Genomic DNA, 24,417 nt, shown 5'->3' with positions numbered 1-24,417 from the left:
GGTACCAGGAACCGAACTCACGACCTTGCGCTTGCCAGGCAGGCGCTTTGCCGCTGAGCTAAATCCCCAGCCCTTGGCCATCACTTAGAGACCTACCTGACTCAGACTTCTGCAAAAACTTCCAGAGAGGCAGTTTTTGGGTTTCCAGAAGGAATTCAGCTTAGAAATTAAATATCTCTGGGGATTATGAAGGCAGATAATGCCTTCAGGTTTATTGGCAGGTAAGTTGGTTAAGTGTTGGCGTTGACCAGACTCTGCATGCTTTATGTTCTTTGTTCAAAAGCTGAACAGATATTCATTAAGCTCCTACTGTCACCAATAATCTTCAGGGGCTAAACAGACAACAATCAACAGAAAGAACTTATGAGTCGGGGAGGCAGATGATGTTTTCAAGAAATCACGGAAGTGACAATGGCATTACTACCATGCCAACAGTTTCCAAGGAAAGTTCTGAGGATGTGTGGTAGGGGCCTGCTTTAGTATTTAGGAACAAGGAAGACTTTCTCACGGAAATGACGTTTTAGCTGAGATCTCATGGAGTCAACTGGCCCAAGTAAGAAGGGCATTTCAAGTCATGGGAATAGCACTGTGAGTAACTGGGATGCTGGAAAGAGCAGAGTGAGATAAATAAATAACAAAGCAGGTAGGGATGAAGTGAAGAGAAGGGAGGGTGGAGAATGCTACAGGAGGAGGCTGGAAGGACACCAGCAGGCCAACCATGCAGGGCCAGGGCGCATGTTAGAGATGGTTTTATCCTGTGTGTGCACTTTGCAGGGCCTGCTGTGGCTGTTGGGTGGAGGAGGGGAATGGAGGAAATGGAGTGGGGAACACGGAGAAGGGATGTAGGAAACTGTTCCAGTCACCCTGTGGAAATCATGGCAGTGGGACAGAGAGCTCACAGGGCAGACGGGGAGACTCTATTGGGTGGTGGATGCGTGTAGAGGTTAGGACTCGGGAGGGCTGACTATGGGAAGCAAGGCAAGGGATGTGTCAAAGGTGACTCTTAACTTTTTGAAGCACACAATGGGCTTTTACCTGAGAAGGGGAAGATCAGGAGAGGAACAGGTGTAGGGAGAAGGTCAAGAGCGTAGTTACGGACACACTAAAGGTGAGACATCTTTGAAACGTCCAGGTGGAGTTGTTGTGTAGGCAGTGAAGGGTCCACAGATTCTCTTGGGAGCCTGTCCTGCAGCTGTAAATCTGTAAGTAATCACCCCATGCCTCAGAGCCGAGTCATGGGTATAGACAAGGCCACAGAGGGAGAGAAATTGAAGCGAGGAGACAAAGCTCAGGACAGCATGGGGAAGGGCTACGTGTAACGGCTGGGTAGAGGATGATGAGTTACAAAGAGGCTTGACAAGTCATGGGTAGACAAGGCGGGAGAAAACCAGGATGGGATCTTGGAAGCCAAGAGAAGTGTGGGTGTCAGGTAGGAGTGGGGTCACTGAGAAGGTGCCACTAAGAAGTCCTGGGGGCAGAGAAGTCCACCGACACCCTCATATTTCTTGAGCTCTCATCACCCTCATCTCCTTGGGTCTCTTCAATAATCCCAGCAATAGGAAAGTGTGTTTGCTCCTCAAACAGAGGAGGAGAGAGCTGTTCAGAGGGGTCAGGTGATGTGTCTGAGGTCACGTGGCCAGTAGAGGGAACTTCTGGGTCAATTCCCCCATTCACAGCCTCTGCAGTTCCTCGCCTGCACCTGTCCTCCCTGATGCCAGACAGTCGTGCTGTCTCCAGTGAGTCCACTGCACACAGATTTTTGTTGATAACAAGCACCTGAGGTCTTGTGAGTCTTTAGTGTGACAGGATCCCCAGACTGGAGGGTCTGAGCCTGCTAGCAGGAGGGTAGGCTGAGTCAAAGAAACATCTTGGCCTCTCTTCGGAAAGACAGTGTATTGTAGTGTCAAGAGTATGGATGTGATGTCTGGCTTTTGCCTCATTCTCCCATCCATCCATCCATCCATCCATCCATCCATCCATCCACCCATCCATCCATCCATCCATCCACCCATCCATCCATCCATCCACCCATCCATCCATCCATCCACCCATCCATTCATCCATCCACCCTCTCACTCACCTATTCACTCAGCAGGTAGTTTCCTAGTACCTCCTCTGTGCCAGGTACACTTTCTAAGTGAGTGGCTCAAGCAGGCCCAGTGCTTCTCTGAGCCTCAGTTTCCACTTCTGTAAAGGGGGAATGGTGGCTCTAACCCTAACCACTCATATAAGAATTGTGTGAGCTCATTCAAGTGAAATACCTGACACATAGCAGTGTTTGTGAATGCAATTTCCTTCCTTTCCCTACCCCTTTCCTTTCCATTTCTTTCCTTTCTTCTTTCCTTTCCTTTCCTTCATCCTGCAGACCCCACAAGGGAGTAAAAGCTCAGTGCTTTAGAGCAGCACCCTCTGCCCTGCTCTGAGGACATGCATGTTTCTACATGTATGCATCATACACACATCCTGTTAAGTCCCACTGTCTCTGCACATGACTTGTAGGGCCAGCACCAACGTGAGCTTTGAAGCCCTGGAATTCAGCCCAGCGGAGTCCTGAGCCCCTGTCTGGAAATGCTGAGCACAGAACAGGCTGTTTGCCCTGGGCTGGAGGATCACGGCACCCCAGGGTTCTTCCTCAGTGGCTGTGAGTGCTGAGTCCTTAGGAGCTCCACTGTGAAATTTGGGTGACCAGGACCAATATCTTCATGGCCTTGGGCAGCTCTAGACAGCCCCAGAGGGCATTGCTTCTTGGTCTGGTGTGGTTTGAGTCTTCTCAGACAGTGGCTCCTCAGCCTGCTCCTCCAAGGGACCTCCCAGGTGTCTCTGGAGGAACTGAAGCCCCCACAGGTTCTTGCAGCAACTCAGGATGTTGCTGGAGCACGTGGTGCAGGACAGAGACAGCTTCCTGCGGAGACATAAGCACAGGTCAGGCCTGAGGTGGCCACGGGGGCCAGAGATTAGCCTCTCTACTTTGCTTCCCAGGTCCCTGGGAATGGTGGGGTAGGAAGGACTGCGGACCTGCTCTGGCCACCCGGATCAGTCCATGTGCACAAGGCACCTCTTCCCACCACCCACAAGGAGGAATATGCAGGAGATTCACATTCAAGTCCAACTCTCCAACATGCTGTGTGCCTTTGGGAGGTGACTTAGCATCTGTGAACCACAAATAGAGGTGAATACCACATTTCCAAATCTTGGAAGAATTCAGTGTTATGAAATGTGTATATGTATAGATAAAAGCTGGCTCATAGTAAGAACTCAGTTAATGTTGGCTAATTCCAAATCTTTTTCTTTTTTGATGCTGGAAATCAAACCCAGGGCCTCACCTATGTTAGGCCAGGGATCTATACCCGATCCTCTACTTCCAAGTCTTAGTGAAATGATTCCTGAGCATCTACAGCATGCCTTGCTCAGGCTGGGGAAGGACAGGGAGGGTGACACCAGTTATTCTGCCTTGCCTTTGAGTCAGTTGTGAACACACAGTGACGGCCTGGGGGAACCAAGGTCCCTGTTTCTCCTTTTGCACAGACAGGAGGGAACACTGGGCTTCTCTGAGATTCTGTCAGACGGCAGTGATGGACTTGGAAGCCTGATTCTGTAGGGCTTTGGAGCAAGGACGCAGCCAGCCCCCATGGTGCTTCAGTGTGTGGGCGCATCCCAGCCCGGCCACTGCTGCAGGCTCTGTGCAGACCCAGCTCTCCTGGGGTTTAGCTGTCCCGCCCTAGGCAAAGTGCCCCACCTTCACTTGGACCTCACGGTCACAATCTGGCCCTTCAGAGGCTCCGAGTAGCCTTTTCTGTGTTAGCAGTGTACATATTTGCCTAAGCAGGCAGGTATCTGCCCTTGGATTAACATTCCAGATGGAGCCGGTGGCTTTGAGAGTTATTCTAGTGGAAATTAGTAAAATTATCCAAGAAAAGCTATCTCAAGGCTGGGAAATAACTACCTTCTTTCTCCTGGACAGCTTCAGGGCCATTTACTACTGTTTCAGAAATATTGCATGTTCACAGTCAAATGCAGACCATAGAGATTAATAAAAGACAATAAACATCTCAAAAATTCCTCTAATGGGACATATTTTTTGTTACATGTCAGTCAATCACTGCATTTTTAAAAATATATTAATCATGCAGAGAGATGCTATAAAACACATGGACATACTTTAAAGACTTGTAGAACTCTTACTTTTGTCTCCCGAGTCCCTGGGATTACAAGCACAAGGCACCAATACACAACTCTAATTTTTGCTCTTTTCTTTATTAACAATTTGTTTCCTGCCATTATTTTCTGCTGTTGTCTCCACTGTTTTCTTCCTTTATCTCTCTTTCAGCTTATTTTGTTGTTCTATTTAATTTTCTGAACTGGATGGTTAGATCATTAAATTTCAAATTTATTTTAAATACATAGCAGTTAAGGCTATGTATTCCTTCTCTAACTAGAGCTTTGGAGGTGCACTCTTAATTTTTGCTGTGCAGTATTTTCATTGTTAACTTGAAAATATTTTCTAATGTGCATAATTATTTTTCATTTATTCATGATCTACTAAGAAATGTGCTTGCAAATGTATATGTGAAGATTTTGTTGTTGTTTCTTAATTTTGTTGTGGCCAGAGTATTATTCTCTATTCTCAGGTAATTTTTTGAAATATGTTGATACGTGCTTCTTATTCCAGTACATAGTCAACTTTTTCAATTTTCTACTATATTTGAAAGGAATAAGTATTCTTTAGTTGTTGGAAGTAGTGTTTTGTTTTCATTAAATTAAAATTTTTATTTTTATTTTCAAAATATTATATTTCCCTATTGATTTTTATATATTTGATCTTCAAATATTGATTGCAGTACATTACACATTTTATACTATAATTATTTTTTAATTTCTGCTTGTAGTTCTGTCAACTTTACATATTTTTAAAGCTAAGTTATTTGGTACATGCAAGTTTATTTTATTTATTTATTTATTTACGTTTTTGAGACAGGGTCTCGCTATGCAGTTTAGGCTGGCTTTGAGCTCATTTTGTAGCCCAGTCTGGTCTTCAAAGTACAACAATCCTCCTGCCTCAGCCTTCTGAGTGCTGGGATTACAGATGTGCCCCACAATGCCCAGCTATACAAGTTTAGAATTATTATTTGATCCTTTATTAAAATATGATGGCCAATTTTATCTAAAGTAATATTTTTTGCTTAAGGTTCACTTTGATATTAATATAGCTATCTAGATTTCTTTTGGTTAGTATTTGTATATAGTACCTACTATATGCTTTTCATTCTTTTCACTTTGAACACTTCGGTTTCCTTATATTTTGTCTGTCTCTTACAAAAGCATTTGTTTTGGTTTTAACAAATGAATCTGACCACCTTCATATACTGACTGGCTGCATGGGACAGTGAATACTCCAAGGTAAGTTTCCTTCCCCCTCTGCTGTAGTTTGGATATTGAATGTTCTCCAAAGGCCCAGTGATAGAGCCCATGGCACTACTGGGAAGTGGTGGAACCTTTAGGAGACAGGCTTTATGGGAGGATATTAAGTCATGGGGGTGTATCCTTCAAGGGGATATTGGGACCTATGCTGTACCATGTACTCATTCAACCCAGGATTTACTGTGCTGCCACAGAACCAAGAGCAGTAGAGTCAACAAACCATGGACTAACACCTCTGAAACCATAAGCCAAAATAAACCTTTTTCCTTTTAAGTTGATTATCTCAGGTATTTTCCTATAACAATGGAAAGCTGACTAAAACACCTTCTGTCAAGGAGCATTCCCCCACCACTGGAAGGCTGTGGGGAGTGGGTCTGAACAATTGCTTATGAGAATGTTTTGTAAATATGAAGTTGTAGGTCAAACATGCGGTTCAGTACCAATGTTGAGCACATACTGTGCTTGGTCTGGGGCTCTCCCAGCATCCCTATATGGTGGGCATACCTCCTACATCTTGCAGATGGCCGCCATGGGGGCAATGATCTGGCCAGGGCACACTGCTGGTGAGTAGAGAAAAGGGCTCAACCACTATGTGCTAGATCCAAGCCCTTACACTGATCCACGAGCACAACCACAGAAAAGCTACCATCACTGACTCTTCCTGCATGCCAGGCCTGGCCATAGCAATATATATAATCAACTTCGTTAATCCTCACACTGACCCCCTGGGGTAGGTACTATCATCGTCTTCATTTCATAGAGAAGGAAACGAAGGCCAAAGAATGAGGAAACTTGCCCAAGGCTACGCAGCCCAGAAGCCAGCACTGGGTATGTTGTGGCACGCAGGGCATGGTGCTTGAAGGAGAAGTGAAGGCGTGGGGAGCCCCACTTCCTGATCAGCCCCTCCTCTGTCTCCATGGCACCCATTTCCTCCTGCTAAGTGCCAAATCCTGAATCACAAAGTGATGAGCTTGCTCATGGATCAGCCGCTTAACATCCTCAATCTCATTTGACTTTTACAGTGTCCCTGTGATATTTTCTCTAACATGTGAGGATTCGAGGCCCAAAGTTCTTCAGTCCCTTTCCCAAAGGCTTACTGTAAATAAAGAGTACAGTTCTCAGAGAGCACAGGTCAGCTCAGCTGCAAAGCTGGAGGTTCCCTGCCCAAACTCCCCTTACAATGCAGGAAGCAGAGCTCAGAGGGCCACACTCAGATCTCCCTAGCCCTAACCTTGCGTTCACCCTGCTCTATTGCTCAGGCTTTCCAATAACCACTGCTCGAGACTTGTCTGCTTCACCAGTCCTCTCTGAAACTGCCTTTTACATTGAAGGACATCTCCTAGCTCCTGCCCATTCATGCCAGTGGATGCTTCTGGAAAAAAAACCCCAAGGTACCCCAGGCAGTTCCTCCAGTCCATGTCCATCACCCAGGCACCCCATTCCTGGGAGACAGGCAAAATGTCACACCCGCTCCATACATGGGGAAACTGAGGCATGGAGAGGCTTTCCATTTCCCCACAGTCACCTAGCAGTGAGCAGCAGTGCTACAGCCCACTCTGAGCTTGTTGGGCGCTGTACCCTGACTCAGCTCCTGCAACCATGGACTGGTCTCTTTGTTTTGAGGCCCTCGTGGCCCCCCGCCTCTGAAGGCTTAGGGCTTGGAGGAGGGACAGCATTTTCTCCCTCAAATGCCCCTGCTTCAGCTCCTTCAAAGACTCCCAACCCTCTGCTCATGTTTAAATGGCAGTGTCCTCTTCTCTTTGTGGTCTGTAACCTCTGAGCTAGTCAGCCACACTCATGACAGTTCCAGGACACTTCCACTGATGTGGCTTCAAGGAAGTGATACCTTCAGCTTTTGCTGGCAGCAGGGAGGCCCCTACAGCCTGTCCTGCAAACAGACAAAGTAGAACAAAGGGCCTAAAATATCCCTTCCTTTTGGCTAGCAATTCTGTTTCCAGAAATTCAGTTTCTAGGAAAAAAATCTGAAAGAAACCCAAATGTTCTCTGCATCAAGATATCCACTACAGAGTTCCTTACAATACCAAAACAAATGCAGAAACAATTGTCAGGTACAATAGGGAGACATTTCAGCCAATTCCAGGGCCCCTCATGCACCCCGCTTCCGTGATAGCTGGTGGTTACTGGGGGGTCTCAGGTGGCAGACACGCTCCTCAGGCTTGTCTATTTAACCTCTCCTTTCGTCCTTACAACAAATTTCTGGAGTGGGTACTAGTATCTTCCCATCTTACAGGTGAAGAAACTGAGGCATGGGAAGGTTAAGTGATGTACCCAACGTCAGCAGCTACCAGGTTATCAGCTCCCGGTGGTGGTTCACTCCTTGCCCTGACCAAGAAGCAAGTGAACGTGCCAGGCTGGTGTGTAGGGCAGTGCGAGGTGCTTCTCAGGTGGGGTGGCACAGGTCGCTCCTTTGAGATGATGAGGAGATGCCTGACCCCTGCCCTTGTTTGTCTGCCTCACTACCGCCCCCTCCACTGTGAAGCAGCCACCACAGGCACGGCAGAGAGGTGTCTAAAGCCCACATCTCCACAGCCCCAGGCAGACAGCGGCAAGAGTCAAAGTGCACCGGCATCACGGGCCTGCGAGCTCAGTTTCCTTGCACCCGGGCAGGAGCAGGCACGGAGGGGAAGACAGCAGGGGCTGAGAGGTGGAGGCTGGAGTGGATCTGGCCTCCATCTGCCCATCTCCCTTGGGATCAAAAGCCGATTGAAAGTGGGTCTCTGGAGGATGATTTTGGGGTGCTAAGAGCACAGAGGCTTGAACCCCACTTTCTGCCTGGAAGCACAAAACAAAGCTGCCTGGAAGGGTGTGGGTGTGCTGGAGAACAGAAATAGCAGCAAAGGGGCCCCAGGCTGCCCTGTACCCTCGTTCTTCTGCTCCCACAAGGGGTCCAGTGAGTCCCTGCACATAGCTGGGGCTGCCTGCTAGGGCTTTTGGGGTAAGGATGGGGGTTAGGAGTCTGAAGCATAGGCCAACTGGTTCCAAGTGCAGGGCAAACCCAGGCCCATGACTCCTGGGCCCAGCAGTGTCTCGACAGAGAAGCCCACAGGACAGGTTTGGGGTGGCCCAAACAGCCCAGGAACTTACCCTGGAGAGAAGGCAGAAGTGAGGAGTGGAGAGAGTCCTACATAGACTGCTTTCATGTCAGAGTCCCTGGGTTTACAGCTAGAGGTGACTGAGCTCCTCTGACCCAGGAAATTCAAGCTTGTCTTCCGTCTGGGAAATGGTGGTCTATGAGCTCCCTGAGTAGTGTGAAAGGAAGTCTCTGTCACCTGTCCCCATGTGCACGCTCTAAGCAACTTCCTGGGGCACAGGCGCTGACCCAACAGGCCCTTTCCCCGTGCTGAGGAGGAGGCGCTGACATGACCAGCCCTGCTGTTCAGATGAGGACACACTGTCAGAGAGAGGGAGTAGCTGGCCCCCAGCCAGCAGCTAACCACCCGGGGAGCTCAGTTTCCGAGAGCTCTCAGCAGATCAGCACTGGGAGCTTCCCATTTCTTGGGAGCTGGGCAAAGGATGAGGTAGTGGATGAATCAGCAGAGAGTCAGCAGCCACAAACATAGCCTGCACCCTGCCTAGGAAGCCACACTCCCCGGAAGGGATGGGAGGGCGGTGCACAGACTGCGTGCATCCTTTCGTCACCACAGCTGCAAGGCCACATGTGTACCTGGACAATGACAGAAAACCTTCAGGTGTTGTTGGAGGTGGCAACAAGCATGAGGTCTTGCTGTGTGTTTCGGAAATATGTTCTTTTTCTGCAATAATTGAGTTTTCTGTCACTCTGTTTCCCAATTCCATGTGAGAAGAGGACTGTTACCAATCCTGAATATCAGTGCCTGGGTGATGACAGCACATGGTAGTCCTAGAAAGAAGGACTGTGGACCTGTGATGCCCAGGCTGTGGGGTTCTCCCAGCACTGCTCAGCTTTCTGCATGGATTAGTGGACAAACTGATGTATGGGAACACTCTGGCAGTGGGGAATCCCCTCTTCCACTTTAGCTACAGGAAGAGGGAGTGGTCCTTCCATCCCAGGAGAACCTCAGGAGCTATACAGACCCGTAAGGCCTAGTGGTTCTCAGACACACTTCATCCCAGCCCCTTGACACTGCCAAAAATAACCGCTGTGTTCAACAACAGCTGTTTGCTTAGGGGCAGAGACCGCAGTCAGAATTTTTAGCTCTGTTTTAGTGATGAGGAAGTTGGAACTCAGAGAGAGATGTGATCTTCTCAAGGTCACACAGCCTCCAGGGAAGGCTGTCTGGCCCCAAAGTTAGAGATCTCTCTGAAGATCTTCCCTCTGTCCAGTCTGCACTATGGCCTGGCCCCCTGATGCCAGCACCTGCAACTGAAATAGTGACAAGGGCGCATTTTACTGGATTTACTTCCATACTCTGAGAGACTCAGTATGAAAAAACCCATTCTTCACTGCCCTTGCCAGAAGACTCTTGACACAGCACAGTTAGGGTGTGGGCATAATTTCTCTCCCTTGTTAAGCATTTATATATAGTTAGTGTTGGAACGGTCCCTTGAGACCAATCTGAGTTCTCCGTTTTCAGATGAGAGACACGAGACTCAGGATCAGGACGTGATCTGAGTAGTTCAGTAGCACAGCTGAGACACGTCCACAAAGCCTGCCTCAAACTTTTCAGCTGCTCCTTTGCAAAGAGGCCACGGAGGAAAAAAAATAACAAAAGCTGCCACTTAGTAAGCATTGACTCTGTGCCAGGCACTTTGCATAAATCGGTGCTAAATCTCATCATAATCTTCCCAGGAAGCCATTGTTATCCCCCATTTTGCAGATAAGCAAGCTGAGGTTCAGAGAGAGGAAGGCACCGACCCAACATCACAGAGTGAGGTGCTGGACTTGCAATCCATTTCTGTTCTCTACACCAGGACTGGCAAATGATAGTCCATGGACCAAATCTAGCCCACCACCTGTTTTTCTTGAACAAGTTGAAAAAAAATAGTAAAATAACATTTCACGACTCATGAATATGGAACTCAAATTTTAGTGTCCATAAATAAAGTTTTATCAGAATACAGCCACCCCCATATAGTTAGGTCTTGTTGATGGTGGCAGAGTTGAGCACAGCCATGCGCCATTTAGCCCAAGGGACACATTCTGGGAAAATGCATCATCAGGCAGTGTTGCTGTTGTGTAACCACAACAGACAGCACTGACACAAACCCAGCTGGTGCCATCTACCGCACACCAAGACTCAGGGGACGGCCCATAGCTCCTAGGCTACAACCCCGTACAGTACAGCACTGCACTGAACACCACAGCAACTGTAACACAGTGGCATTTGTGCATCCAAACATAGAAAAGGCACAGTAAGAATACTAGACCATGAGAATTTTTGAGCTCCATTATAATCTTATGGGGCCAGTATCATAACGTGGTCAGTAGTTGTCCAAGACACCATTACCTGATGCACGGCTATTGTTGCACTGGCTGTTTTCCACACAAAGGAATCAGCTAAAGGGGGCCAGGAAGGGCTGAGATCCGGCCTTCCTGTACACTGCACAGCCATGTGCTCTGGGGCTAGGTCCCCTGGTGGAAGGGCCCTTTCCTCACTTGTTTCCTTGGATGTGCATCTTTGTTTTAAGGGTACAAAATAACTGGTGGCTTGGAAGCTATGTTTTCCCTTCCCTCCCATCCCAGCCCAGGAAGCTTGGGCTGTCGACTCTCAGGAGCTAGTAGGTGTAAGCGGAGAAGAGCGTTCTGGGAGCGAGAGGGATGTCACAGCTCCAAGCTAGGGCCTCCAGCTGGCCTCAAAGGCACCAACCCCAGACCTGTAAATGAGAAGTTCTCTACCTTTCCAGTGACTCCAGGAGGCGCCACGATTTAGTCTGCTTGACTGTGAGGCTGTGAAGGGTTTCCCACCTCCTCTCTTTCTGCTCTCCTTTCCCTGACTTCCTCTGGGGGCAGGAGGGGGTCTCACTCCCCAAACTCTCTGAAGAGAAAAAAGATGAATGGGTTAAGTTCTGGCCAAAGCTTCTGCTCTGCTTGGTAGCTTTGCAGAAGTCGGGGTTTTGGACCATATGGGTGGTCAAGGTACAGCCTCATTGGGTGTAGTTCTCCACCCAAGGCCCACAGGTGTCAAAAGCTGCCACAAAGCCCAAAGCCTTGATGAAGGGACACGGAGCTACGGGTGGGAAGAATGGGAGGGAAGCAAACACAAAAGGAATGGAAAAAATGAACTGAAAGAAGAACAAACAAAATATAGAACCTTGAAAAAATGCTAATTGAAAAAAGCCAGGCACAAAAGACCATGCATGATATGAAATGTCCAGATGGGACCAGCCAAGTTAACCGGAGCACCAAGTAGATTAGCAGTTACCTCTGCATGGGGTGGCGGATGTAGAAATGGGGGGCAGGAGCTGGGAGAGGCCAGCTAAAGGGGCAGGGGTTCTTTTTTAGAGTGAGGAAAAGTTCCAAAATTCATTGTAATGATGACTATACAACTCTATAAATATACTAGGAACCACTTCCCTGTGTACTTTAAATGGGTGAATTGTATAGTATGTGAACTGGTAAAAGGAAGGAGAGTGGGATGGAGGAAGGGAGAAGGACAGAGAGAGAGAGAGAGAGAGAGAGAGAGAGAGAGAGAGAGAGAGAGAGAGAGAGAGAGAGAGAGAACAAAAGAAAAGGGAAGCAGAGATGAGAAGAGAGAAAGACAGAGAGAGAGAGAGAATGAAAGAAAAGGGAAGCAGAGATAGCTGGTAGAGAACAGAAATTCACATTTGTTAAAGTTCCTGCCACATACCAGGAATTATGCTAAGTGCCTTCACTCTACTTTTATTCTTACAACTCTGCAAAGTAAGTAAGATAACCATCACTGTTTTGTAGCTGACTATGGAGTGACTTGCCTAATGTCATGCAGTAATGAGTGGAGAGACCATGGCTCATATCATACTGGGTCTACCTAACCTTCAACACTCTGGGAGAATACCCTAGCAGCCTTGAGGTGCAAGGCATGACAGCTAGATACAAAGGCCAGGTCTGAAAATCTACCACACACAAGGTAGCCCCAGACCTCAGACGCAGGGGACCAGCCATGTCTCTGAGTTTTAGGGTGGGGACTATTCTGGGTATATCTGAAAAACCACTTCTAAAAGCTGCTCAGGAACACAGAAATCACTGTGCAAAAAAAATTAGACTGGTTTGGAAAGCAAGATGAAATAGTTAAACATGTTTGTGGCCTTAAAGGAAACTTCCTTTCTGAGCAAGAGCTGTTCTGGGGAAGTACGTGTATCAGACATGTGGTTCTGTCATATCTCGGATGTTGCAGGCACATTTTCCGAGACGACTTTGAGCAGAAGGTGAATCAACCCTCCCCATCCCCCATCCCTCAACCATTGGCCAAACCACAACATACCACGGTGACCCAGTGGACACAGTCCAGATTGGGGCAGCCGTGAATGCTAGTCACACTGAAAAGCTCCCATGTTCCACATGTGACTTTGCTATTTTAGATCCCTTCTGTGACGGAGCAGGGGGAGTGGCTGGACAATTCCCACTAACAGCTCCATGACTCAGAGCTGGCCCCGGCTGCTGCTGTGCAGCCCGCCTGTGATGCCAGCTTCTGTAGGAAGCCAGCGTAACATCCAATAAAAGAGAACTGGTTGTCTCTGAGCTCTTCCTAGGCTCCTGGAACTTCTCTCTTTGAGGTTTCGTTTTTTATTTCTGCAGTGGGGGTGGCATTTTTCACTTCTCAGGATTCTCAGGGACCTAGAACATTCAAGCATTCACTCACTCATCCATTCATTCAACAACATCCCTGGACCTGCTGTGAGCCATTCTCAATACTAGGTGTCAGGGACCTAGTAAGAAGCAGCACAGACATGAGGCTGCCATCCAGGAGCTTATGGTTTAGGGAGAGCGGATATTAAGTTAATAGAACGAATGCATCAAGAGGAGAGATCACATGGGGTGGGACAAAGTGTGGGCATAAAGGGAATCGGGCAGCGTGGGAGCCTGGTAGTGCAGAGCCTCAGAGTCTGGGGTAAGGACTTCTTATTTTATTCCAGAAACGACAGATGGGTGGGGCATTGCCCAGTTTACTTTTGGAAAAGTCTTCTCTGGACACAGAGGGGCAGAGAGCAGATGTGAGGGGTTAGGCAGGGGCTGGTTGGAGGCTGCCTCCTTGGCATGGGGGGGGTAGGAAGGAAGAGGGGAGAGGTGCTGTGCCCAGTCAGGGTCCAACCCTCCAGATGTCTGGGCAGGCAAGCCCTTACAGGCAACCAAGGGGCTCTGCAGGAATGAGGAAGAGCCACACCTTCTGGGGAGGGGCTGCTGATAGGCTAGATGCTTATGAATCATATCTCCCTGCCTTGGGAGATTGTGGGGAGAAAAGAGTGGGTGGGAACAGATCTACAGGACACTGAGCAGGGGTTGGGCCTTCCCTTAGCTTGCTTTGCACTGCAACCGGGTCATTTGCCTCCCTGTGCCTTGGTTTCCCATTCTGGTCTCTATGGGACTAGCACTGAGGTGTTGATCAGAAGCAGGATCTAGTTCAAGTCTAGGCAGCATTTCATTGTGGAAAGGGCCCGGGCTTTGAAGTCGGATGGCTCTACCATAAGTGAGACCGTGGAGGCTGATGCCAGCTACTGTGTATCTGGGAGGCAGCTGCTGGTCTGGGGACCATACTCAGAGCACTTGCTCTGTGCAAGGAGAGCCTCTGGCTGCTTGCTCACTGCTGCCCCAGACAGTGCTGGTGGCTAGCAAATCCTTGGGAATCTTTTTTTTTTTTCCCCAGTACTAGGACTTTTGCACTGTGTTATACCTCTAGCACTATTTTTTATTTTGAGACAGGGTCTTCCTGAGTTGCTCAAGTTGGGCTTCAACTTGCTGTTCTCCTTCAGCCTTCCAGAGTGCTGGGATTACAGGGATGTAATATCATGTCTAGCTTGGTGAATGCTTTTGACTGAACAAACACGGGGTGCATTATTTTGGCTGGGGTGGAGGGTGGTAGAGGTAGGCGTGAGCCTGGGGATGCTGGCAGGATATGGAAGAGGAAGAGGGTCAGGGGCTGAACTGTGAAGGTCCTTCAGTGCCAGGTAGCACGTTGGGACATGTGGAAAGCTGAATAATGGACCTCACACAGAGCCACATCCTCATTACCTGAGAATATCACCTTATGTGGCAAAAGGGACTTTGTAGATATAACTCAGTTAAAGAATTAGAGATGAGAAGCTCATCTTGGATTATCCAAACACAGTAAGCCCTCAATGTAATCATAAGTGTCCATGGAAGGGGGAGGGAGAGGACCCCTGAGCTGTGGAGGAGAGTTGATGACAGCCAGGAGGTTGGAGCAATGAGCACAAGAAAGGGGCCATGAGCCAAGGAGTGCAGGTGGCATCCACAAGTTGCAAAGGGTGAGGAAAGGGATGCTCCTTGGAAGCCCCCAGAAGGCACCAGCTATCCCAACACCCAGCCTTCAGATTTCTGTCTTCTTAAACTGCAATAGATGAAAAATGTATTCTTTATAGCCTACAACTAATGGTCACTTGTTACAGCAGCCACAAGAAATGTACCAAGGGCTACACCGTATCCAGGAGTGCCAGGTTGCAGTGGAAGTTACTGAGCAGGGACTATGAGGGAGATTTTTGCTTCTGATAGCTCGCTGTGAATGATGGGACAGAGTAGGTGGGCCACAGAATCAGAGCTGAGGAGTGAGAGGCATACAGGGACAGGGGCAAGAAGGTGAGCAAAGGTGAGGCAATACAGGTAAGGAAGAAGCAGACAGAGAGCCTCACACTGGAGAGCAGGCTGCTGTCTGGCCACAGGGAAGGGAGGACTGGCCAGCTCAGCCACTGTCTCCTGGAGCCTCCCTCACTGATTATGTCCTTCACTCCAGCCAGTGCAGGCCGGAGCGGCTTCCTCCAGAATTCTTAGCCCAGGCACACACTCCAATTTTGGCAGTGAGAAGGCTCTGGGTCAGTGCTGGTTTTTGTCCCGAGGCAGAGCACAAGAAGGATATGCTATCAGTCGTCAGGGAAGCCAGGAGCCAGCCTTATCGAGGAACATGCCAGGCTCTGATTGCTCTGGCAGCTTCAGTGGGAAAAGCCCCCTGGCTCTGCTTGGCCTCCTGCCACTCCTGTGCCCTCAACCTTGGCACAAAGCCCTCTAGCTGGCTCCGCCATCCTCCACTAAGCCCTTCTGCCCACTGTGCCCAGGGGCTGGGAGACAGACCTCAGCTGGGGTCTCTGGGAACACGGGATCTGACCCTGGGTTTGCAGCTGTGTGTGACTCAGGTGGGTACCACCTCTTAGCTGGCTGGCCATGGGGACCAGAAGAGAAAGTCAGTGCTTGTCCTCAGCAGCACACCCAGCACCAAGAAGACACCGCATTACTGGAGCTGCTATTCCTGGCAGAGGTTCCTAGATTGTACTACTTGGGGTGCTTGCTTCCCTTCTGAGCCCCATCTATGGAGATTAAACAGACCCCTAGTTCACAGGGTTTGCTGAGAATGAAACGAAGACCCCAGTCTCAAGGCTTCAGCCCCATCCTGGATGAGCAGGGCTTTTCTGTTTGCATTCAGAGTTGCAGCACAGAGAGCTGAATAAAGTGTAAAATAAATGGGCCAGGGATGTGCACTGTCCTGCAGTGCTGGGAATGCTGAATTTCAGTCCCGACACATGTTGCTCTGTAACTGAGCCATGAGCAATTACAAGTGGCATACAGCAGTGTGGTGGGGTCAGGGGTTTCTTACCTCTCTGTGCACCCTTAGCATGGGGTGCAGAGAGTAGGGGCGGGATGGCCCCACAGAATGATTACCACGTGCAAACAATGTCAGATATGTCAAGTGGTAAATCGTGGGTACTTAGTGAATGCTCACTATTCTTGTTAAATGCTTACTGAATGAATATATAACCTTAAGGATTAGGTTAGAAGGCAGCTTATTAAGCCAGGAGTCAAATAAGAATGAGCAGTACAAAGTGATACACATGATTAAACCGAATAGTGTCAACTACTTTCTGTCTAGCTCTTAACCATGTGGTTTTTGTTCTTTTTTTCTTATACACTGTGAATTAAATTAGTTTTGTAGCTGAGGCTGCCTTCTAAACGCAGGATCGTGGAAAGACAAGGTCAAATGGGCCTTCACCAGGACAGGCTGTGGAAGCCTCCAGATGGGCATGTTGGACACACCTTTGTGCTGGTGTGGAGGGTGACTCTGGGAGGGTGGATCTCGATGCTAAGAGCCCAGGAGGTCAGGGAGCTGGCCTGGGGAATAGTTCAGGAGCTGGGGTGCTCAGCCTTGCTCTAGCAGGAGAGTGGCGGAAGGTGGAGGGCTGGGCCCCAGTCAATGGAGGGATGCTCCACAGCTGTGGGGAGAGGATGACAGCGGCATGGACCAGAGGGATATGAGGCCCCGGGCTCTTGTGAGGGAGTTTTGGCCCCACAGCTGTCCACCAGAACAGAGAGCCCCAGGGTGTGTGTCTGTGGCATCCACTTGAGCATGTGTTGGTGTGATGCTCAGTGACTGAGAGTAGACTCAGATCCTACTGAGGGACTGCAGTGTCTGTTCACATCCCTTAGCTTATGTGACCTTCAGGCAACTGTGATGAATGGAGCAGCCGCATGAGGGCAGATCCAACACTCTACAGGGTGAGGAAACTGAGGTCTAGAGGAACAATGAATTGTTCAAGTCATAGAATGTGTGAGGGCAGAATGTTTTCCATAAAGAACACAGCTTTGCAACTGACCTTTCATAATTTCTCATCAGAATCAATATGCAGAATGTTGTTTCTATATCCCTGGCACTCAGCATAATTCATGACATGTAGTAGGAATCCGACAAGTATCTGCAAGTGAGTGAATGGATGAACAAAGGGACAGATGGAAGGATGGATGGATGGATGAGTTCCACAGACTAGTTTTCTGAGATGCAAAAACTTGGTCCAAGGAAAGACAAAGGAAAGCAACATTTATTGAGCAACTCCTATGTACCAGGCATTCTAGAAACATTATCTCACTTGCTTCTCTCAGCTAAAGCTCAGAGAGGAGCTGTCTCTCCACACAGTGAGCTTTCAGTGTCACTCAGGTCTACCTGGCATTGACTTTGTCACCAGGGAATTTACCTAAATCGCAGACTGGTTCTGTTTATCTTTTCAGCCTGGACTAGTTCTGGAGGTGGAATGCTGAAGTTTCCTCCCTCTTGTATCTTCTGTGCTCTGTACATCCCATAGTTTGCAAACTTTTAATTTTTTTTTTTAAATAGCCTACGAGATTTTGCTTTCTTCTCTTTTCTCTTCTCATGAACCAGGACCGCACTGTCCTTGCTGATATCCCTGTCAGCAGGCTCACTCTGCTCTTCTACAGCAGGGCTGCTTTTCCATAGCACAGATGTGGGGTGTAGCTCAGCGGTACGGTCCTTGCCTAGCATGCACGAGGAGGTTCAGGCACCCACAGCACAGATTTGCCTAGGTTATCTCCACCTTGGCTCTCACCCTCCCGTCTTTTCCAATTATCTCTGGTATAGTGTCTATACTCTTGCCTGGCTTTCAAAGTCCACCTTCCTGTCCTCTTTCCCCACTGACCTGAGTGTTCCCACCATAAGAGCTGATGCACAGTAGGTGCTCAATAAATGGAGCTAGGTTTCTCATTTATCCTCACAGTGGGCCCATCAGGAGGTAGCATCAGTGCTTGGCTATTTGAGTGTTATTCTGGAGGGCTTAGTTGAACACTCACGACTCCTAGGTGGCAAAGTCGGCCTCACACTTAGATCTTTTGATTGAAAGGACAACATAGCTATAAAGAAGGGCCCCTGAGTTCTGGAGTCAGGGGTCCTCTATCCAAGTCCTAGCTGAGTGGTTCTTGACAAGTTTTCTGAGACCTTTATGGTGATCCTTTAAAACTGGAGGTAGAATGTTCCAAATAGGGAGCCATTGGAGGATTAAATGAGACCATGTTCACAAAGTAGCCACAGAGCATTCTCAGCACGTAAACCAAGACCACCTACATGCAGCGACCTTAACTGCTGTGCACAAGATGCCTCCCCTGTCCCCAGCTGCTGGACAAATGGTTAGTGCTGTTACCTGTTTGCGGCTCCCTGTGGAGCCGTGACTTCCATCCCACTCCACACCTGGAGATTCAGGGGTTTCTCCTCCTGCCATCGGGGTTCTTGGCTTTGGCTCCTGATTAGCTGAGCATTGTTCAGTCTCAGAGAAGTCTCATGGGAGTTGTGGCTGGCAAGCCTGCAGCAGAAGAGACGATGGTATGCGGTGCGGAAGTCTCTGTTGAGGGCAGCATACAGGATGGGGTTCAAGGCTGAGTTGGCATAGCCCAGCCACAGAACAATGGCTTCAAACACCTCATTGACAGCGTTGTCCCCTTTCAGCCCACGGTAAACAAAAACAGTGAAGTAAGGGAACCAGCAGATGATGAAGGCCCCCATTACGGCAGCCAGTGTCACCGTGGCTTTGTGCTCCCTGATGGTGGCTGCTTTCCAGGAGCTGATGTGATTGATTCTCTTGGCCTGCTCCCGAGCGATCTTGAAGATACGGAAGTACGTGATGCACATTATCACCAGAGGTAGGTAGAAGGTGACTAGCCCGTCCACCAACCCATACACTTCGTTGACCTGGACTTTGCACTTGAGGTTGGTGTCATTGTCCTTGCTGGTCTCATTCCTGCTATTCCAACCCAAGTGAATAGACAGGAAGGACAAGGTGATGGAAATGACCCAGATGAAGACTAGAGAGATGGCAACCCGGAGCGGGGTGATGAGCACAGGGTACCGCAGTGGATCAGTGACGGCGCAGTAGCGGTCGAGGCTGATCATGAAGAGATTGAGGATGGAGGCCGTGCAGAGCATCACATCCAGGCTGGTGTAGATATTGCAGAAGACCTTACTGAAGCTCCACGTGCAGGACAGCTGGTAGATGGCAGAGAAGGGCAGCACCAGGAGGCCCAAGAGCAGGTCTGTGACTGCCAAGGACACAATGAAGCAGTTGGTCAGACTGCGGAGCCGGCGGCTCAAGCCAACAGCCAGACAGACAACCACATTGCCGGCGACCGTGATGAGGATGAGGATTATGAGGATCACACTGATGGTGATCTTGTATACAGTAGAGTCCAGGCAAAAGGAAGGGGCTGTGCCATTGAGCTCCATCCTGGGACCCTTCAGCTCCTGCCCTGGCCCTTGGCCGCTTCTCTTCTGCTCTATCCACTGGGCTCCAGGCTCCAAAAGAAAGTGTCTAAGTTTGTGGAGGCTTCAGTGACTTATCCAATGCTGTTTTTCTAGAGATAAATCAAGCAGTCCCCTGGAAGGTGTGATGCAGGAGTAAGACCGAAGAGATAAAGGCGTGACCTTGAGACCTCATTGGTGGCTCAAATGCCAGTCCTCAGAGGGTCCCCTGAGGAGCCAGCTTCCTCCTGGGCCTGGGGTAGATCTTCACTCTCTAGGTTTTGCATAGAGACTGAGGCCCTGGGGCATGTGCTTGGAGGTGACTTTGTGTTTATGTGGGAGGGTTCATGCATAGACGCAGCCTTATCCTCCATTGTTGGCTACTGTTCTCATCTACACGATAAGGTCTTCTGCTCTGGGGTCCCTGGAAATCAGGAGCTGAGAATACAAAGGTGAGTGTTCAGAACTTCAAAACTAGACTGACAGCATGGCTTGACTCAATGTGAGTCCTTTAAGACTTCCCCCTCCTGACAAAGTGGTATGGGCCATTTTGGGGACCTCTCCTCAGGAGAGATGGAGGCAATCAGGATACACACAGGGAAAGGGAAGGGACACAGGTTCAAGGGGGTGGAACATGGTGTCCTGTGGGAAATAGCTGGAAGGGCTAGAACATTATACTGTCAAAAGGAGAGACCTAGACACAGACACTAAGCTCCACAAGAAGAGGAGCTGAATCCTTGCTCCCTGCTGGTTCCCAGCGCCTGACCCCACAGGTAGGCATTAAATATCTGATAAAGGACAAAATAAGTGTGCCAACAAAATGCAACTTATTTGCTCTTATAAAGTGCTGAAAACAGTATTTGGAACTGTTGTTTTTACAAGAGGCCAACAAACTTTTCCAGAAGAAGAAGGCTCAGAGAGCAGATGTTTCCTGCTTGTTGTGTGGAGCCTCTGCAGCAGGGGCTCAGCGGTGCCGCTGCAGTGAGAATGTCAGGCCACACACAGACACACGAGCAGGGCTGTGTTCCAGTAACCAGGGACCCAGAAATGTGGGTTTCATGTCATTTTCATGAAAATCTTCTTTTCATTTTTTCCAACAGTTCACACATGTGAAAACCACCCTTAACTCATGGGCTGTGTAGCCAGACAGAGGGCTAGATTTAGTTTGAGGTTTGTCACTTCTTGTCTCCATCTTTCATCAGTCCCATCCTAGCTCAAAACTCATCTCTAAATCTTACTTTTTTGTGATACTGGTGACTTAACCCAGGGCCTTTTCACTGAGTTATATTCCCTATCTATCTATCTATCTATCTATCTATCTATCTATCTATCTAACTATCCACAGATGGGGTCTTCCTAAGTCACCAAGTTGCTCAAGTTGGGCTCAAATTTGTGACCCTCCTGCCTCAGCCTCCTGAAATTCTGGGATTACAGTTGTATATCATCACACTCTACTTCTCCTCCATTCGTTATTTAGCAGCACATATGGTTCCAATACAGGTATGCTGCACAGAACACACTGGGTCTTCCTAAGGGTCTATGGGAAGCCTGGTCATGGTCAGTCTATCATTCATTTTCCTCCCTTTCTTCACCCTCCCTCTGCCCCTCCCTTCTTGCTCCCTATTTCTTTCTCTCCTTCCTAAAAATACCACGCCAGTAAAATCCCAGCACACAAAAGGCCTCGTGGTTAAATCAGAGCCCCTGGTCACCAGAAAATCACCAAGATTCCCTTCCGGTGGTGATATTCTGTATTTCCAACGGGTAAGAAACAAGCTAAGGACTTGCTTGATTCTTGGGCACTTTCACACCAGCTCCTTCTTATTTTTCAGAGAGCAGTCAGCAGGCAATCTCCCGAGGTCTGAGAGCATGCAAAATCGGGTCGACAGCAGAAGCAAGCTAATCTCCACGGGACATAAATTAAACCTCTCCCAGCCTCTTGCCTGGAGCAGTTTTGCAGCCTGAATATGAGAAGCCTCATTTAATCATAACGACCGTGTTGAAGCCGGGATCAGGGCTCCCCATCACCTTCTGCTGTTCCAGCTGGCTCAGTCATAGGCTTTGCAAGCTGGGCCTCTGGGTTCTATTTTTAGAAGATCTTTTCATTACATAAATAGCCCAAACAGCATGGGTCTCACTGCCACACTTAATTAACTTTGGAGAGGGCAGCAAAAAGATACGGTGTCTTTTTTGTTTTTGTTTTGGAGAATCTCTATTTCTGAGTAAATTTTTTTTCTTCCCTTCCTTCTTTTCCTTCCTTCACCTTGTCGTTCAGTCTTTCCCTCCTGCCTTATTTTCCTAAACATTTTATAACGAGCATTTCCAAGCACTCATGCAAAGCCGAGAAAACAACACAATATGCATGACATCTTGTCTGCCTGTTGACAGATTCCACCATGGTCTACTCTCCTTTCTGTATTCGCTGTCTCTCTTCTGCACATGTGTCTGTGAAAAAGATATAACTCATGCAGCCGCTTCCCTTCCCTGCTTTACAGGTGGCCCACAGCTGTGTATTTCACCACTTCCTCTTACACGGTCTCATCTTTGTCTGAATAACCCTGGAGAAGGCACTTTCTGAAGAATTTACTCCTGCAGAGCAATGCCTCTCCTCCACTTCCTGCTAGGGAGGCTTCACCTGTGGGCGTTGCCAGCAGCTGCAACCTGAGCAGAAGGCTGGTCAGTCTATTGTGCACTTCTCTTCTCAGGGGCCTTGGAGAGCATCCCCAGGAGCAATCACAGCTCAGGCCTCTGTGCAGCTTGGAGACATGAGCCGTGCCCTGCGAATTGGAGGTCTGACCTTTAACCCCGTGAAACATGCTCTGAGAAGTGAATGGAGCTCCAGGCTGACAGCAAGCCTTTGACACTAGACAGATCTAGATTCTGATTCCAGCATGGTCACGTAGAGAGCTTTGTGACCTTGTGTGACAAAGGTGTCATGGGGATGACAGTAGCTCCTACTCACTTGTGGATATGAAAGTAAATAAAGGAGCAAATCTCTCAGTGCCTGGCGTGTGGTAGGTTCTCAGCAAATGCTATTATTGCTCAAAGACACAAAGCCAGGGACGGGCATTCACCCATGCTGCATGTATTTACTACAGTCTTGTGGGTTCGTACACTGTGCTTGGGTCTTGGGACACGGCAGGCACAGCGTGAGGCATCTGTTGCAGGGATGGGCACTGTGTCGGCTGGGGGTGGGACCTCAAGTAAGCTACTGTGCAGTTGCTTATTTAATTGAAGCTGTGCTGGGAGTTACAGGAAGGAAGTAGAGAGAGAGAGACAGCATGAAATGGGGGATCCGAGCTGCTCTAGCGGACACTGAGGGCTTCCTGCAGAGGCAGTGACCTTTGGCTTGTGATCTGACCAGATGGGAATGAGGGAGTAACTGAGTGAAAGCAAGAGACAAGCAGGTTGCGGATAGAGAGGACAGCCAGCCTAGCAGAAGCTCGGGAGAGGGAGATGGTGGGCTCTGACCCAGAAGAGGGTGATGTCACTGGGTTCCTGGAAGGCAGTTCCTCATTCTCATCAGCTTGGCCAGGAACCCAGTGCTAAGGGCATCAGAAAGTGACCCTAGAATCAGCCCATAAGAAACAGACCAGTGGGGACCCAAAGCAGGTAGTCAGAGTATTCACTCTTGTACTGTTCATTCTTTAAGGAGAGAAAGCAGAACTTTCCAAAGCCCAGAGTGTCTGCCCCACATGGGGTACCGACCAAGGTGACTTACACCAGACAGTCACAACCGAGAGGACCTCTGGCCTTTTCAGGGAGCCCTTTCTTCCCACTTACAGCTGCCAGGATGGCTTTAGTCAAGAAATGCTGATAACCATTATGTACTCAGAGCGTGGGGCTTCTCAACTGCACGCAGAAGCCTGCGCAAGTTCCGGGGTGGGGGCTGGGTTGCGGCCCCCCGGCAGCTTAGATACAGCCTTGGAACAGGTAATAAGAGGCAAGAGTGGGAGCCTCAAGAGAATATGGGGATTTGGAGGAGTAAGGTTTAGCCCCGAGGCTGTTCAGGTGTGCTTGCGTGTACACACGTGCACTTGAAGGAGGCAGCACTTTCTTGGATCTGGAAAACCCCGCTAACATTAAAAACACTCAGACCACTGACTCAGCGGCTGCACTTCTAGAGAGTTTGTCCTGGGATTCCCCGCAGCATTGCTTGTGTTAGCAGAGGTTGGAAAGAGCATAAAAATGCATACGACAGAGTGTGAGGAAGCCACTGAAAAGCTCGACTTAGACCGTCTGGGCCTCAGCCGGGGTGGCCTCCAAGTGTCCCCAGTGTGATAGTCGCATGGGAGAATGAACGCATGTGTGCTTCCTATGCACCTGTACATGTTTTATTTTGTTTTCTTTTTCTTTTCTCAGTACCGGGAATCGAACTCAGGACCTTGTGCTTGCCAGGCAGGCACTTGTGCCACTGAGCTATATCCCCGGCCCTGCACCTGTAAGTGTTAACGGGGTGGAGGACCGGCTCTGGAGGGGCACTGTGAAAAGGGGAACAATGGCTGCCTCTAGGTAGGGAATGGACGGCCGGGACGTGGGTGAGAGGAAGGTATCTTTCCCACCATATTCCCTTTAGGACTTTTTCAATCCTGTGCAAGTGTCATCTTCTCAAAACTTAGTAGCCATGTAATGCACCTGGTGGAAGGGTAACGGAAAGAACCTGTAAAAGAATGGAACTGGGTGACAAGGCCATGCTTAAGAGGAGGAAAGAGCCATGTAGTTGGAACGGCTCCACGTTATCGCTAGCACTTGCTCTGCTCACCCCCCATTTTTTTTTTTTTTAAGTACTAAGGATTGAACACAGGATCCTTGCACTGAGCTTGGAGACAGGGTCTTGCTAAGTTGCCCA

At 48.9% G+C, this 24,417-nt stretch overlaps 1 protein-coding gene across 3 annotated transcripts in view; it reads right to left on the bottom strand.

The window, feature by feature from the left end:
* Window positions 1–2,301: 2,301 nt before the first annotated feature.
* The window catches only part of Hrh2 (histamine receptor H2), a 38,831-nt gene continuing 16,715 nt past the window's right edge, over window positions 2,302–24,417 (bottom strand). For 2 of the 3 annotated variants that reach the window (XM_005376363.2, XM_013509466.1), the window contains exons 2-3: window positions 18,481–20,009; window positions 2,302–2,902 (exon numbers count right to left, since the gene is read on the bottom strand). In XM_005376363.2, the coding sequence (XP_005376420.1) occupies window positions 2,719–2,902; window positions 18,481–19,556 (1,260 nt within the window). In that variant the 5' untranslated portion in view covers window positions 19,557–20,009 and the 3' untranslated portion in view covers window positions 2,302–2,718. Of the gene's footprint in view, window positions 2,903–11,254; window positions 11,394–18,480; window positions 20,010–24,417 lie in introns of all 3 variants that reach the window. The other variant, XR_259722.2, reaches the window with a different exon arrangement.

This window comes from Chinchilla lanigera, unplaced genomic scaffold (genome assembly GCF_000276665.1).
Source record: "Chinchilla lanigera isolate Chin_1 unplaced genomic scaffold, ChiLan1.0 scaffold00007, whole genome shotgun sequence".
NCBI classification, from domain to species: domain Eukaryota; kingdom Metazoa; phylum Chordata; class Mammalia; order Rodentia; family Chinchillidae; genus Chinchilla; species Chinchilla lanigera.
The sequence above is the reverse complement of the archived record's forward strand: the minus strand, read 5'-3'. Positions and strand labels throughout refer to the sequence as shown.